Here is a 13,419-nt window from a genome sequence, read left to right as displayed (position 1 = left end):
CAAAAATAGGGTGGGGCTAGTGTGGCCATGGGGTGGGGGTGTAATAAAAGGGTTTGAGGTAAAGGTGAAGGAAACAAATATCACGTCAATACACAATCATCCCACCATTTCACAAAGTGGCCCCTCCCCCTGACTCCTCCCCCTCCCTCCCGTAAAACACAGACAATGACAAAATGAACGAATACTTGGAGTTAAAAATAAAAGACAAACAATATATAATAAAATATAGTAATTGTACAGTACACAGCGCTTGTCTTTAAAGTCCTTTTTAGATCCTAACACGGCATTTGCCTCTTTTTTAAAAAGTAGTGTACGTCTAAGACCAACGTGTTCAGTCACTGTAGCGCCTGCTTTAGCTCGTTCAGCTAACATGTTCACTTTAGGAGACATTAGTTCAGTTTCCTCACTGGATAAACAAAAAACAGAGAAAAGAAGTGGATGGTTGGAGGCGTTGCTAATGAACACCACTTGGAGGTGTGGCTAATGAACGTTGCTGATGGAGTGAGACGAGAACAGAACAGAACGCGATGAGTTCGTTTTCCAAACAGTTGCTACAAAACTCCTTCACACAGCGGGCACGGTCGAGCCTTTTTCAAGTCCATGTTAATGCGTGTGTTGATTACTGGTGGAGAAAGGCGGGGCTAATGTGGCAGTCGCACTAAACCCTCCCCCTGTTGAACCCTTTTTGTTAAAAACCCGTTAGCGTTAGCTCGCAGCTTTGATTATATCAAAAAAATAAAGGTCAAAAAGAATCTAGTCTAGAAAAGAGTTTCACTGGCTGAACTCAGCGAGGACCGTTGATCTCTGCGGTGGCAGCGGCTGCAGCATGGGTCGCCCCGCCCCCTCCCCTTCTGGCCGTGTTTTCATCAGTTCCCAGGTCGCGATGCCGCGGCAGGAGAAGCTGTGGCGGGTGAGGAGCTCCGAGTTCCAGAAGCGATGTCGGCATTTGTGGCACTGGAAGGCGGCTTGTTTGAGGTGGTGCCCCCTGTGGCTCAGCGCTTTGAGCAGCGACCTGCTGCGATGGCCGCACACGCGGCAGCGCAGACGGGCGCGGCGGCCGGCGCTCCGGGGTGGGTGCCTGAGGGCGTGGTGCAGCAGCAGCGAGCCCTGCTTGGCGTACATGGCGCTTGGGCAAATGGGACATGGGAAGCGTTTGAGGGGAGTCTCCATGGAGGTCAGTCCAGTCACTTTGACCGCACCCCCCACCCACGACTTTACCTTCATCTCCCCGCCTTTTACTCGGAGCTGAGCTAACATCTTTTTCTTGTTGAGCGCCGCCTGCAGTCGGCCCCGCCTCCTTCTGAGAAGAATGAGCTTCTTGCGTGTGTCCTTGCTCAGGGGCACACCTACCAGTTTTCCATCCCTCATGATGCTGTGGATCACCACTCGCCGCCGTTTCTTCCGCTGCTTCTTCGTCTGTCCCTGGCGCTTCAGGAAGTTTTTGGCGCGGTAGTGAAAAGGGTGCTGCTGCGCCGGCGCCTGCCCCACAGTTCCCGGCTGCACTTGAGATGCCCCTGTGAAGGCAGAGCCAGTTCCTGATTCGTAGAAGATCGGCGAGTACCCCGCAGGCTGTGATTGGTTGACCCGTTGGCCGGAGCGGTCGATGCCATGCTGGGAGAGCTTGTGCCGCACTAAACTGTTGGAGTAGGCAAAAGCTTTGCCGCACACCTCGCAGCGAAAGGATTTCTCCAGCCCGACGCCGCCGCCGTGAACCGTCTGCTGATGAGCCGTCAGGTGGAAGTAGTGACGGAACGACTTCCAGCACACGGTGCACGTGTAGAGTCTCTGAGATGGTGTGCCGGATGTCGGGGACTTGTCTCCCTGCGAGCAGGACAAGAAGTAGTCAGAGTTTGCAGCGTTGGACACTTGGCTGATGGCGGCAGCGGCACCGCCTTTAATCCGTCGTCCTTGGTTGTCGATCTCTCCTTTGCGATGCAGCTTCCCGTGCCTCACCAGACTCTGGGCATATGCGAACATCTTCCCGCACAGGTTGCACTTGTAGTTCTTCTGGCCCGAATGCACGGTCAGGTGTTTGGTCAGGTGGAAAGGCTCCCGGAACATTTTCCCACACACCTCACATGTGTGCGGTTTCTCCCCGGTGTGCACGCGGTTGTGGCGCCGCAGCGTCTCCGCCCTCCTGAAGCGCTTCCCGCAGATCTGACATCCGTATGGCCGCTCCGAGCCGTCCCCCGGGGGCGCCGGGCTTCTTCTGCGTCTCACGACGGCATTGGGGTCCCTCTTTTCGCGGGGCTTTCTCGGCCTCCGGGGCTTGGGGTGGGCGTGGCTGGGGTGAGTCAGGGGAATGGTGGAGCCGTTGAGACCGGACGAGGGCGGTCCACCGAGGTTACCAAAGCCCAACCCCCCCAGCAGCCCACCGATGATGTCCCTCCTCTCTCCGTCCCTGCTCTCCGTGTTTAAATCACAGGACGCGGCAGCTGCTGCGGCGATGGCCGACATGGCGCTGCTCGTGACCTCATCGTCGGAATCATCCAATAAGGAAGACAGGGGGAGGTGGGGCTGCTGGTGGTGCTGACTCTGTGGATGGGGGTGAAGGGTGGGGGCTAAGGGAGCTTTACGCAAAGTCTGGCTGCTCATGTCGCTCGCCAACGTGTTCTCCGAGTACAGCGAGGATGCCGGTGCTCGTCGGTAGTCCACGGCGTTGTTGTTGTATGACGACGCACTCTGGTAGCGACTTCTGGAATAATCTGTCACGTTGGAAATCTCCGCCGCATTGCTGGAAACCACAACAACGTTTCCGGTGCTTCCTATTTTACTGCTGCTCTGATTGGACGAGGAGTTTCCTGCAGCGCCGCTCCTGTTCTTGGCGCTGCGGGGCGGTTTGCCACAGGCCCCGGATGCCGCGTGGTTGAGGAGCGAGGTGCTCTCCTAAAACAGCGACCGCAGGCCGGGCAGCGGAATGGCTTCTCGTCGTGGATCTTCTCGTGCCGGGTGAGCGACTCACGGCGGTTGAATGACTTCTGACAGACGGCGCAGATGAACGGGCGGTTCTGGGAGTGCGTGACGCTGTGCTGGATCAGGTGACCGCGCTTTTTGAACTTCTTGCCGCACTCGCCGCAGCAGAAGATCCTCTCCGGGCTCGGGGAGTTACAGTCCGACTTCCTGCTCTGGCTCTCGGGGGTCAGGCCGTGGCTGCGCAGGTGGCGCCGCAGGCTGGACAGGTGCGTGAAGGTTTTCCCACACTCGCCGCAGTGGTACAGTGGCTCAGGCTCAGGCTGCCGTGATGACCGGCTCTGACCCTCCGAGGCTTTGGTGAGCTGCTGGGCGCCATTAGCGACGAGCACTGAGGTGGAGTTGGAGGAAGACGAGGCGGAGGAAGAGGAGGAGACGGCGGAGGATGACTGCTGTTGCGAGGTTGAGGAGGAGAGGAGCGAGGAATGCTGGGGCAGGTCAGAGGAGGCGGAGCTCTGACTGTGAGCGCTGGAGCTGCTGCTGTTCTCAGCTTTCCTCTGAGGAAGGTACCCCGCCATCGCCTTCTTCCTGCGGCTGCCCCCGCCCGACGAGTGGGAGGAGCCATCTCCTGACTTGGACGTGTCTTCCTTGGAGAGGGATAGGTGGAGGGGGAGGGGCAAGGGGAGGCCAGCCTCTTGCTGCATCAGCGATGCGATCTGATTGGAGGAGAGGACGGGGATGCTTTGGAAGTCAAAGCCTCCCAGTGGGGCGGGCTGGGGGGCAGGGTGCAACGGGTGTGGATGGTGGGCGTGGCTGTGCGAGTGTGATAAGGCGTGAGGCTGCTGCTGCTGCTGAGGCTGTGGTGGCGCACTGTGCCCGTGGGAAGAGTGCAGGGCGGGGGGCGCGGCCAGGGCGGAGTTGGCCTCTGAGGCGCCCTGGCTGAGGCCAAGGCCCAGGTGGTTGTGAGAGCCTTGTTGGACGAGGAACTGCTCCAAGCTGCTGTTGGCCGGGACCCCGGACAGGAAGTACTGGTTAGCGGCTAGCATGCAGCTAAACTGCTGGTGAAGGCTGCGGGGATCCGACTGACCCACCAAGGGAACCGCGGTGCTCCCTGAGGGGTTGTTGGAGGCTGAGGCAGATGTGGAGGTAGAGGGTGAGGATGAGGAAGGTCCAGATGAAGGCTGAGGAACAGACAGACCAGGATGAAGTGGGGGCGGTGGCGGTGCAGAGGTGACGACGCTCCCAATGACCCCGGCGCTACCAGCACTGCTGCTTCCCCCAAAGTCAAAGCGTCCCATCCCAGAGTGAAGCTGCTCCTGGGCCAGGGCGGCCTCGGCCGGGTGGAACGGCCGCAGGAACTGAGGGTACCCTGACGACGAGCCACCACTGCTGCTGCTGCTGCTCATCTTACTGGACTTCCTGGAACTGTGCGATGAGGACGAGGACGACTGGCTCTGGTGGGAGATTGACGAGGGAGGGGCGCCCATTTTGGCAAACAGCGAGGAGGAGTCAGCGAAAGCATTGCTCCGGGAGCTCTGGAGGGAGCCCAGACCGAGGCCGGACAGGAGGCTCCCCGAGGCGTCGGCCGGGGACTGGTGCTGCTGCTGCAGCTGCTGCTGGTGCTGCAGCTGCACCTGCTGCTGGTGGCTCAGCTGGCGCTCCAGACCCAGGCCTTTGAACTGATGCGCTTGGTGCCCACTCAGCATTTCCAGGATGTCCATCGGGTATTTACTGAACTGGAACATCTCCCAACACAGCTGTGGGACGTGTGTCCACCCCCCCCCCACTGCAAACTGTAGTCTGTAGTGACCGAGCCCTTAAACCAACCACGTCTTAACGGTTCACACACAGACCCATCAGTCAGGTTTCTAATCTCACTGCTAAGTGCTTTCCATTGGTCAGAATTACTACGTTAGAATAAAAGCACAGTTTGCAGTGAAGCGTCCCATAACCATCGCCACTGGGCTCACTGGTCCTGGAACGTGTGGAGGAACTTCCTGTCGCTGCACTGTCATCTGCGTCCTCATCCAATCCTGAGAGAGAAACCACAAAATACACAACGAGACATTAAAGACCAGTGACTAAATGTCTAGAAAGTGTAACAAACAGACAAATACGTCAAAATCTCTTGCTACGTGTTACGGTTCATCTAGTAATCATGTTATCCTGTGACTGTAAATTAATGCAGAGCTTCATCTAAAGTATTGGTTCACATTATGATGACTGCATTCAAATGTGAAAAGCCTCTGGTACAAGTTGATGGTGTATTAGCTGAACTGGTGATCGGTTTACCTGGTGACACCTCACAACAGAAGCATCTCAAATCACATGACTGTGCAGGATTTAGCATTAACACCAGCTAGATGTAATAAAACATTTTTTAGGGATTATATCACACATTCCTATGAGAATTTTCCTGTTAAACGAGTGGCTATGGGTTAGCAGTGATGCTAACATAACTGTAGCTACGTAATCTTGTGTGATCTTGTGCGTTACCATCTTATTTTTGTATGTGAGACATTTAAATATTAAATAACAGTAGTGGGTTCTGTTGATTGCAGGAGTTTAATAGAGAGTAAAGCATGTAAACATGGAAAGATGAGGAAAATGAAAAATGGAAAAGGAAGTGGAAATGAGTAAATCCTTTGGGAAATGGAAAGAAAAATAGGAGGCTGTAAAAGATCAATAACATTATTAATAATGTCCTTACAGTTATTTAAAGCAGGGGTTCTCAACCTTGGGGTCAGGACCCACTGAGAGGGGGTCCCCAGGTGCCTTCAAGAAATTAAGATTATTTTTTCAACAATTTAAACCCATTTTTTGCTTTTTTTTTTTTTTTAACATATTCATCACTTATCACCATATTTTTTTTTCTTTTAATGTATTTTTGCTATATTACACCCAATTTGGCACTTCATCACATTTCAATAATAATAATTATGCATTGGATTTTATATAGAGCTTTATCATAGACACTAAGTGCTTTACAGAATTAAGGCATTACTCTTTCACTCCACACTTAGTGGTGGTAAGCTACTATTGTAGCCACAGCTGCCCTGGGGCAGACCGATGAAAGCAAGGCTGCCATAGTGAACTATAGGCCCCTCCCACCACCACCAACACTCACTCACAGTCACACATTACATTCATACTAGGCAATGCCTTTTCTGCACATTTTTCACCACTTTTACGCCTAATGTCACATATGTTGATCCATTATTGTCACTTTTAACCTCTTTTCACCATATTTTATGATTATTTTTTGCCAATTTAACCACATTCACCATTTGTCATGTCCATTATTCGCCAGTTTAAACTAATTGTTCCAATATTGACACTTTGAATCCTTTTAAACTCTTTCTCTGTCTGTTTTTATCCACTCTTATTTACAACTTTTAACCAATTTCTGTGGTTTTTTAAAATCCTATTTCACCACCTTTTCTGGTACATTTTGAACCCATTTTATTTGTGATTAAAACCAGGATTTTCATCTTTAAGATGGCTATAATAATAATAATAATAAACTTCCTGGATAACAATGGATAAATGTAATTTAAAGTGTTTACTTTATTTGTGGGGTTCAAAGTGGCCCGTTTGTGTTTTGGACTCGTTTCCATAGAGTGAGTTACTTGTATTTTAGTCATGAGAACTAGCACACTAAAACAATGATTTTTGACTCTTTACATCAGGAGTGTTAAACTCATTTTCCCACCAATGAGTCATTATTTCTTTAATGATCTAAATGTAAAAAAAACAAGAATTTTATGAAAAACAAAAAACTTCAACTGCAGGATTTTTCAAATATATTGTTCTAAAAAAAAAAATGTGTGGAAATTTTTTTTAAAAAAAAAATCAAGAGTTCTTGTGACTAAAAAATGGAGTCGCTCATGAAGCAGTGGTTCCAAACCTTTTTTTATATTTTTATGTCGCGAATTTCTATCAATCCCAGAGCCGTTTATTTTCAATATTTTCATACTAAATTTATATTTGAGAAAGTGAAAGTTTAGAAAATATTTGTTTAATATTGTGCGTGGTTAGGACTATTTAAATAATAATAAATAATAACAAAGACATAATTTTAATCTGTCATTTTTTACCTAATCCTAGACATTTCAGGCGACCTCTTTCATTCCTGGCGACCCAACATGGGGTCACAACCGCAAGGTTGAAAAACACTGACATAGAATTAGAAACTGAACTTGACGGTGATTTCCTAAAGATTCATGACTCGTTTGTGCTGTGACTTAGTGATACACATGGTGAGAGCTTCACTACTTTATGATTGATAATCATAATTAAAGTAACATTTCTTTTAGTTTGTAATATCAAAGCTGCTTCTTTCCTATTTGGTAACGTTCACTCATTAACAAATTAAAGGCAAATATCTTCCCAAACATTTCATTAGCTGCTATTGATTATAGATGAAACTAGTGTTTCTGATCTAAACGTTTGTTTTAAAGGGGACATATGATGCTAAATCCACTTTTTTAGCCCTTAAATGCATTTTGATGTATATTTAGATTGTTTAGAAGTACAGAAAAGTTCAAATTAATCTCTTCAGATGCTCCATAGATATCTTTATATTCTGTTTTGGTCATATTTTTCAATCTGTTTCGATTTTTCGATTCTCTATTACGTTTTTTGAACTATTACATCACAGTATTTGCAGCAGAACTGCCAAATTATGACATCGACTCCAGGTCCAACACTTCAAGCAATCCGCCATTTTTATTTCTGGCTTTTATTTTGTAGTCCAAGCTCCAGGATGCAGAAGTAACGAGAGGATAAGTCTAAATGTTGGGTTGTTGGATGTAGTAACCCACACGCTTCATTACACCGTCTCCCAGCATCAGAACCTTTTCAAAGTGTCTGGTTGAGTTTTATTTTTTATAGAAATGTACCACATCTGTGGATAAGGTCATTTTTGTGTGTGTGAAGCACTTCAATGATGACTGCTTCATCAACCTCCACCAGTATAAAGAAGGATTTACAGAAAGACTTTGTCTGATTGAGGGTTCAATTCCTTCTATCTTTGGAGACGATGAACAGAGCACTTCGGTAAGCTGTAAATAACGCTAAAAAGTGATGATAAGACGTCCCTGTCATTGTTTTGTTAGCATTAGCACCGTCTTCATATGTTAGCGCTGTGTGCTCGTTTTAGATCCTTGATGATATGGCCTACGTGGTTTAATTTAAGTCTAAAGTTTTCATTTGTCATTTCATTTTGACGTTTTTGTCTTTGAAAAGACTGAATTAAAATGCATTTTGTGATGTTAGCTTGGCGCTAGCTCGGTGCTTGTGTTAGCTCACTTGTTAGGGTTCTGCAGGTTCATCATCTTCATTTTCATCTCGCTCCACTGGGTCAGACTCTGGCTGGAACATGTAAGGCTGGATGGACAAGTCTAACGTTGTTGACATTTTGTAAATAATCTCTGAATAAAAAGTTTATGCGCCGCTACATAGCCGTATCTCTTCTATCAAACTACAAAAATGGCCGAGCAGGGTGGAGTTGAACCTGGAGAGGGGGCGGGGTATGAAGTGTCTCATTTGCATTTAAAGAGACAGCACCAAAACGAGTTGCTCTCAGAAGCACATCAGAAAAGGGGTAGAAAAGGGGTGGAGCTATAATAATGAGGAATTCAGACCCAAGCATTGCAGTTCTGCTTTATATAGACCACAACTGTATGATTTATATGTAAAAAGGAAGGATTTAAAACCATGATATGTCTCCTTTAACAGTAGTGATATCTCAGTGTGTTTACAGTTTAAAGAATGTAACAGCGACAGTGAAATGAAACCACAGATAGGTGACACTAAAACACTGCATGACCAATAGAAATAAAACACTTATTTATTTATTTATTGTGGCTGAAACTTCATAATTATTAATGAACAAATTAAATTAGTTACAAAATACGTAAATGATTTTGATATCAATATTTAGACAATACTTTGAGTAAAAATATTCTCAAACAAAGTGAGATTAAAACCAACTTCACAATCAACAAATAACGTTGAACAAACTCGGATTTTAACTTTGTTTTATTTTTCTTTCAGAGTTTAGCTAGGTCTGGGCTGTATGACCTAACATGTATATCACGGTATTTTTTTTAATGCATATTCAGGTGTTCACAGCATTTTCTCCTGGTTCAGAATCAGAATCGTTTATTTTGCCGAGTACAGTTTTTTTTTTTTAAAAAAACAGCACATGGAGTTTGACTTGGTAGTTGGTGCACAGAACAGCAAAACAAAAACACAAGCCAGCAGCAATAATAATAATAATAAATATAAGGATAAGTGATAAATAAAGGATAGAAGATAAAGAAAAATACAGATAAGAGATGAATGACTGCAGTAGATTAACTTAGGATGCTGTATTTTATTGTCATGAGTGAATATATTAGAATAATTCCACACTAGTAGTGATACAAGTTTGCAACAGCAGCCCAGTGGCTCTTTGCAATGCAATGTTAGCTTAGCTTTAGCTTGATTTCTAGCTTTAAATGCTACATACTCAGTGGTGTGGTGGTTTCTTATGGTGAATAAGGTAGAGTTTTGTTTACAGCTCCACCACGACTTATTTCCACATTATAGGAATCACAAATTGCGATCCTTTGCTCTCTTTTTTGTGTATAACTGCAGACATGCTAAGCTAACCGTGCCTCTGTGTTCTCCTGTAGCAGAGGCATGCGCACACAGACATGCTCACATGCAGCTTCAGAGATAATTGTGTCTTTCTGATCCATTTACACATGTGATTTACACCGTAACAAACACTGCGTAGCGTTCCAAAAGTTGTGTAATCAAATACCGCCCAGCCCTAAGTTGAACTATTGTTTATATTTAATCTTTCCCTAAATATCAGACTCATTACATGATACTAAACTTCCTGCAATCATTCCAAACATGTTTAATACAGTTAATAGATTCAACTGTTTCATATTTATACACAGAGGAAATTAACTGAAACAAACTGTAGCTACACATGCTAAAGCTAACATTAGCCCATAATAGCTCATTAAATTAGCTTTTTGTGAGAAAATTAACATTTCTGTATCTGTCAATATGTTTAAGAAGACAATCTGTGTAAATGTGAGATATGTGAGGATATATCTAGGTCAGCGTTAGATTGCAATTTCTGCTCGACTTTGTTTAGAAAACAAATAACATTAATAATTGAATAATGCAATTTCCGTTAACAGAAAATCAGAGACTAACACATTGTTAATACCAGGTATAATAATGTGAACTAGTCCATTTGCAAAACTTAAACTTTTATCACAATATTGTATTTTGAGTTTATTTTTGAAATTTTGACTAATCTCCTCTTTTGAACATTAATCTTTTCATAATTATATTTGTACTTTATTCTCAAAATTTAAACTTTAATGTCGACATTTCAACTTTAATCTTGATTTGCCCAAAATCATTTATGCAAATGTATCCTCTTCCATAATATTTAGTCGTATAATGTCAGAGTATATATAGTAAAACACCCTAGTGTCCTTGTTCGTATTTTCCTTGACATTATACGACTAAATAATGTTATTATATAAAGTAGGCTGTTGCTATTGGTCCACACCTCAGACAAACCCGACTATAGTTCCAGCACTTCCTGTGCGCATGCGTCTGCAGGCACAGTAAGCCAAACGCCGGTAGTTCCGTCACTGCCGGACCCGTGTTCTTCTAGCTACAGTTCCATCAATTTTATTTTAACCCTAACCCAGGAAATACTGTAAAATGTTTATTTTTAAAGTTGGAATTTGCCATGTTAAATATGTTAAAACGAAAGAAAAAAAATTTCAGAAGCGGGATTCGAACCCACACCAGCGGAAGGAAACGACCTTAAGTCTAGCGCCTTAGACCACTCAGCTATCCTAACACGGTTGTAACACAAAACACCCCCGGTACTATTGGTACGGTTACCGAAGTACAAGTACGTAGCGTGCTAGGTTTAGGGTAAAGTTTAGTCTTAGTCACATGACCTAAACTGGCCAAATAGGGGCGTTGCATGGGTAGAATGTCGGTATATAGATACAGCAACCATACGGATAGCCACTGCCTATCAAGTATGACGAGTGAGGGACTAATAATAAATAGTAAAACTAAGTCATTAGTGTTATATTCATAGTTTATCAGTGAATACATATAATATTATAATTTGTGTCACTGATCGTTCTGAGCTTTTTGTTTTAATGGTATCAGTAATGTTTACTTTTCAACATGTTTACATTGAAATGCAGGGATTTGCTTTGGTTGGAGAGTAAAGCTAATGTAATGTAATGTAACGTAATGTAATACAGAATAATTATCCAGAGTGAATGTAGAAAAAGGAAAGTTGTGTTGGTATTAGATTATGATCACTGGGTTTATTGAATGAGCGGGTCTTTACTTTTACTGTGGTGAAAAGGTGAACGTTGGCCGGTGTTTTTAGCATCTTACCGAGTGTTCAGAGGCCGCCAGTCGGAGCCCAGCGGGCGGGCTTTGGTCCACAGTCTCCCCTGAAGCACGTACCTCTCAGCTGGACTCTGAAAACACAGAAAAATAACCTTATTAACTGTTAGCACGGTATGCTAGCCGTCAATCACAGAGCTGGCTAACGGGAGCTAGCTGCAAAAGTGCTGCCAGAACTGATTCATAAACAACTATTAACAGTTAAAATCAGATTTATATTATGAAAACGACTTTAGAATCAGTTTAATTATGTGCTTGCAATGGTGATATTAACACTAGAAAATGGTTTTCGGTTGGGATAGACCGTTAGCTTAGCGGCTAACGTGCTAGCTGAAGGCGGCTTTGTTTTGGTTCTTACCGGAAAGAGTCCGATGTCTCTCCCTGAAAAACTGCTCACAAACGCGGCCGTATCTCCGAGGAAACACCGCGGATGTGGAGCACCGAGAGAACGGGGTCTCTGCCACCCGTCACCGGGGCTGCTGCTTTCATCCAGGCGATGAAGGCCCGACCCTCTATCGGTTGTAGATTCTGACCCACCAACAGAACCTATGGCCCGGCTCGGCCCGGCGTGTGTCCCCAGGGGTCCGGATCCTTTGTTCGGGTGTAGTGCTCGGCCTCCTCGGCCCGCTGTGCGGTGTTTACGGTGCCCTCCCTCCGCAGACGACGGTCCTTCTCTCCTCTGATGCTTCCAGCCCTGAAATGGTCGCTTCCTGTCCGCGGACTGGTTCCGGGTGGATCCGGGCTCCGGGTCAGGCCGAGCCGGACTCACCGGCACCTCTGACACCGCAAAGAACGGACCCGAACCGGCACGAATACACGTGTGTGTGTGTGTGTGTGTGTGTGTGTGTGTGTGTGTGTGTGTGTGTGTGTGTGTGTGTGTGTGTGTGTGTGTGTGTGTGCGTGTGTGTGTGTGTTTTCACACTCTCAGTGTTGAACATTAATGAGTTAATTACTGATATCATTAGCACCACGCCGCATCTCATTACACCCGCTCACTGTTTCCCGCCTTTTATACACACTTATCTTTGTATTTCTCATCATCTCATCTTAAATCTATTAAAACCACATGAACAAACAAAAACTAGAAATAGTAAAATTTAAAAAATATATTTTTTAGTCATAATTATCAGATACTATCGCATAATTATGACTTATTATTATTATTTCTGAAATACTATGAATTACTGGCATAAATGGGCTTATATAGAACTCTCCTTAATGACTGGATCAAATGTAATTTAGCATTTGGATCATTTCTCCATGTTTTCACATGTTTTGGCGAACTGTACCTGTACAAAATCTGTAAAAAAAAATTAAAATGAATAAAAATCTGTGACACACAGACAATATCCTCATAAATTCTCTGATTTTGTGACAAACTTTGTTTAATTTTGGTGAAATTTTGTGGAATAATATCTGGAAAAATGCAAAATTTTTAAAAAATAATTGAGAATTCTTCCAACAATTTAAGATTACTGCCATTGTGTGATAAAACTGAGTCTGTGTCATGGATTTATCATTTTATGTATTTGGAGGGACTGAGATATAATTTTAAAATATAAAACTGCAAATACTTCCATTATTAATTTTGTGAATTCTCCTTAATTTGACTTTTCCCAGATAACAAACATGCGGTTTCTCTCACAGGTTGCAGGGTTGCGTTCAGTGTGTGTCGTAAATCCTGGCTTTCGGCCCAGAAGATGACATTCATGGATGTTTGACACAAACACGAGCTGGTGGGAGGTTTTTAATTGTTCTCATTTAAACAGTAAATGTTCCTTACAAACGCAAGAATCCATCACCAAGAACAGAAATGGTTGCACGTGTACAGTATAAGAAGGATGTAATAAATACTTTTGAGGTATGCAGAGTAGCTTTAAGAATACAAATATGCCTCGTTCTCGCCTCCGTCGGTGAAAAACACACCCACACACACACGGGTAATAACTCACTCACACGTGCCGTTTACGCACACCAACGCCTTTTTTTCTCAAAAAAAAGTGAATTTTTGGAAGCCGCTCATCACAGGAAGTCAGTGTTAGGACACAAAAACGT

The 13,419-nt window shown here is 44.7% G+C and overlaps 1 protein-coding gene across 1 annotated transcript; it reads right to left on the bottom strand.

Moving 5' to 3' along the window:
- Positions 1-123: 123 nt before the first annotated feature.
- On the bottom strand, positions 124-12,221 carry LOC114460914 (uncharacterized). Its single transcript, XM_028442784.1, is given in 4 exon segments — positions 124-2,888; positions 2,891-4,943; positions 11,353-11,438; positions 11,723-12,221. Coding segments are annotated over 2 exon segments (3,882 nt in total). The 5' UTR covers positions 4,656-4,943; positions 11,353-11,438; positions 11,723-12,221; the 3' UTR covers positions 124-771.
- Between the last annotated feature and the right edge of the window lie 1,198 nt (positions 12,222-13,419).

The sequence above is a fragment of the Gouania willdenowi genome, unplaced genomic scaffold (genome assembly GCF_900634775.1).
Source record: "Gouania willdenowi unplaced genomic scaffold, fGouWil2.1 scaffold_85_arrow_ctg1, whole genome shotgun sequence".
In the NCBI taxonomy this organism is placed as follows: domain Eukaryota; kingdom Metazoa; phylum Chordata; class Actinopteri; order Blenniiformes; family Gobiesocidae; genus Gouania; species Gouania willdenowi.
The sequence above is the reverse complement of the archived record's forward strand: the minus strand, read 5'-3'. Positions and strand labels throughout refer to the sequence as shown.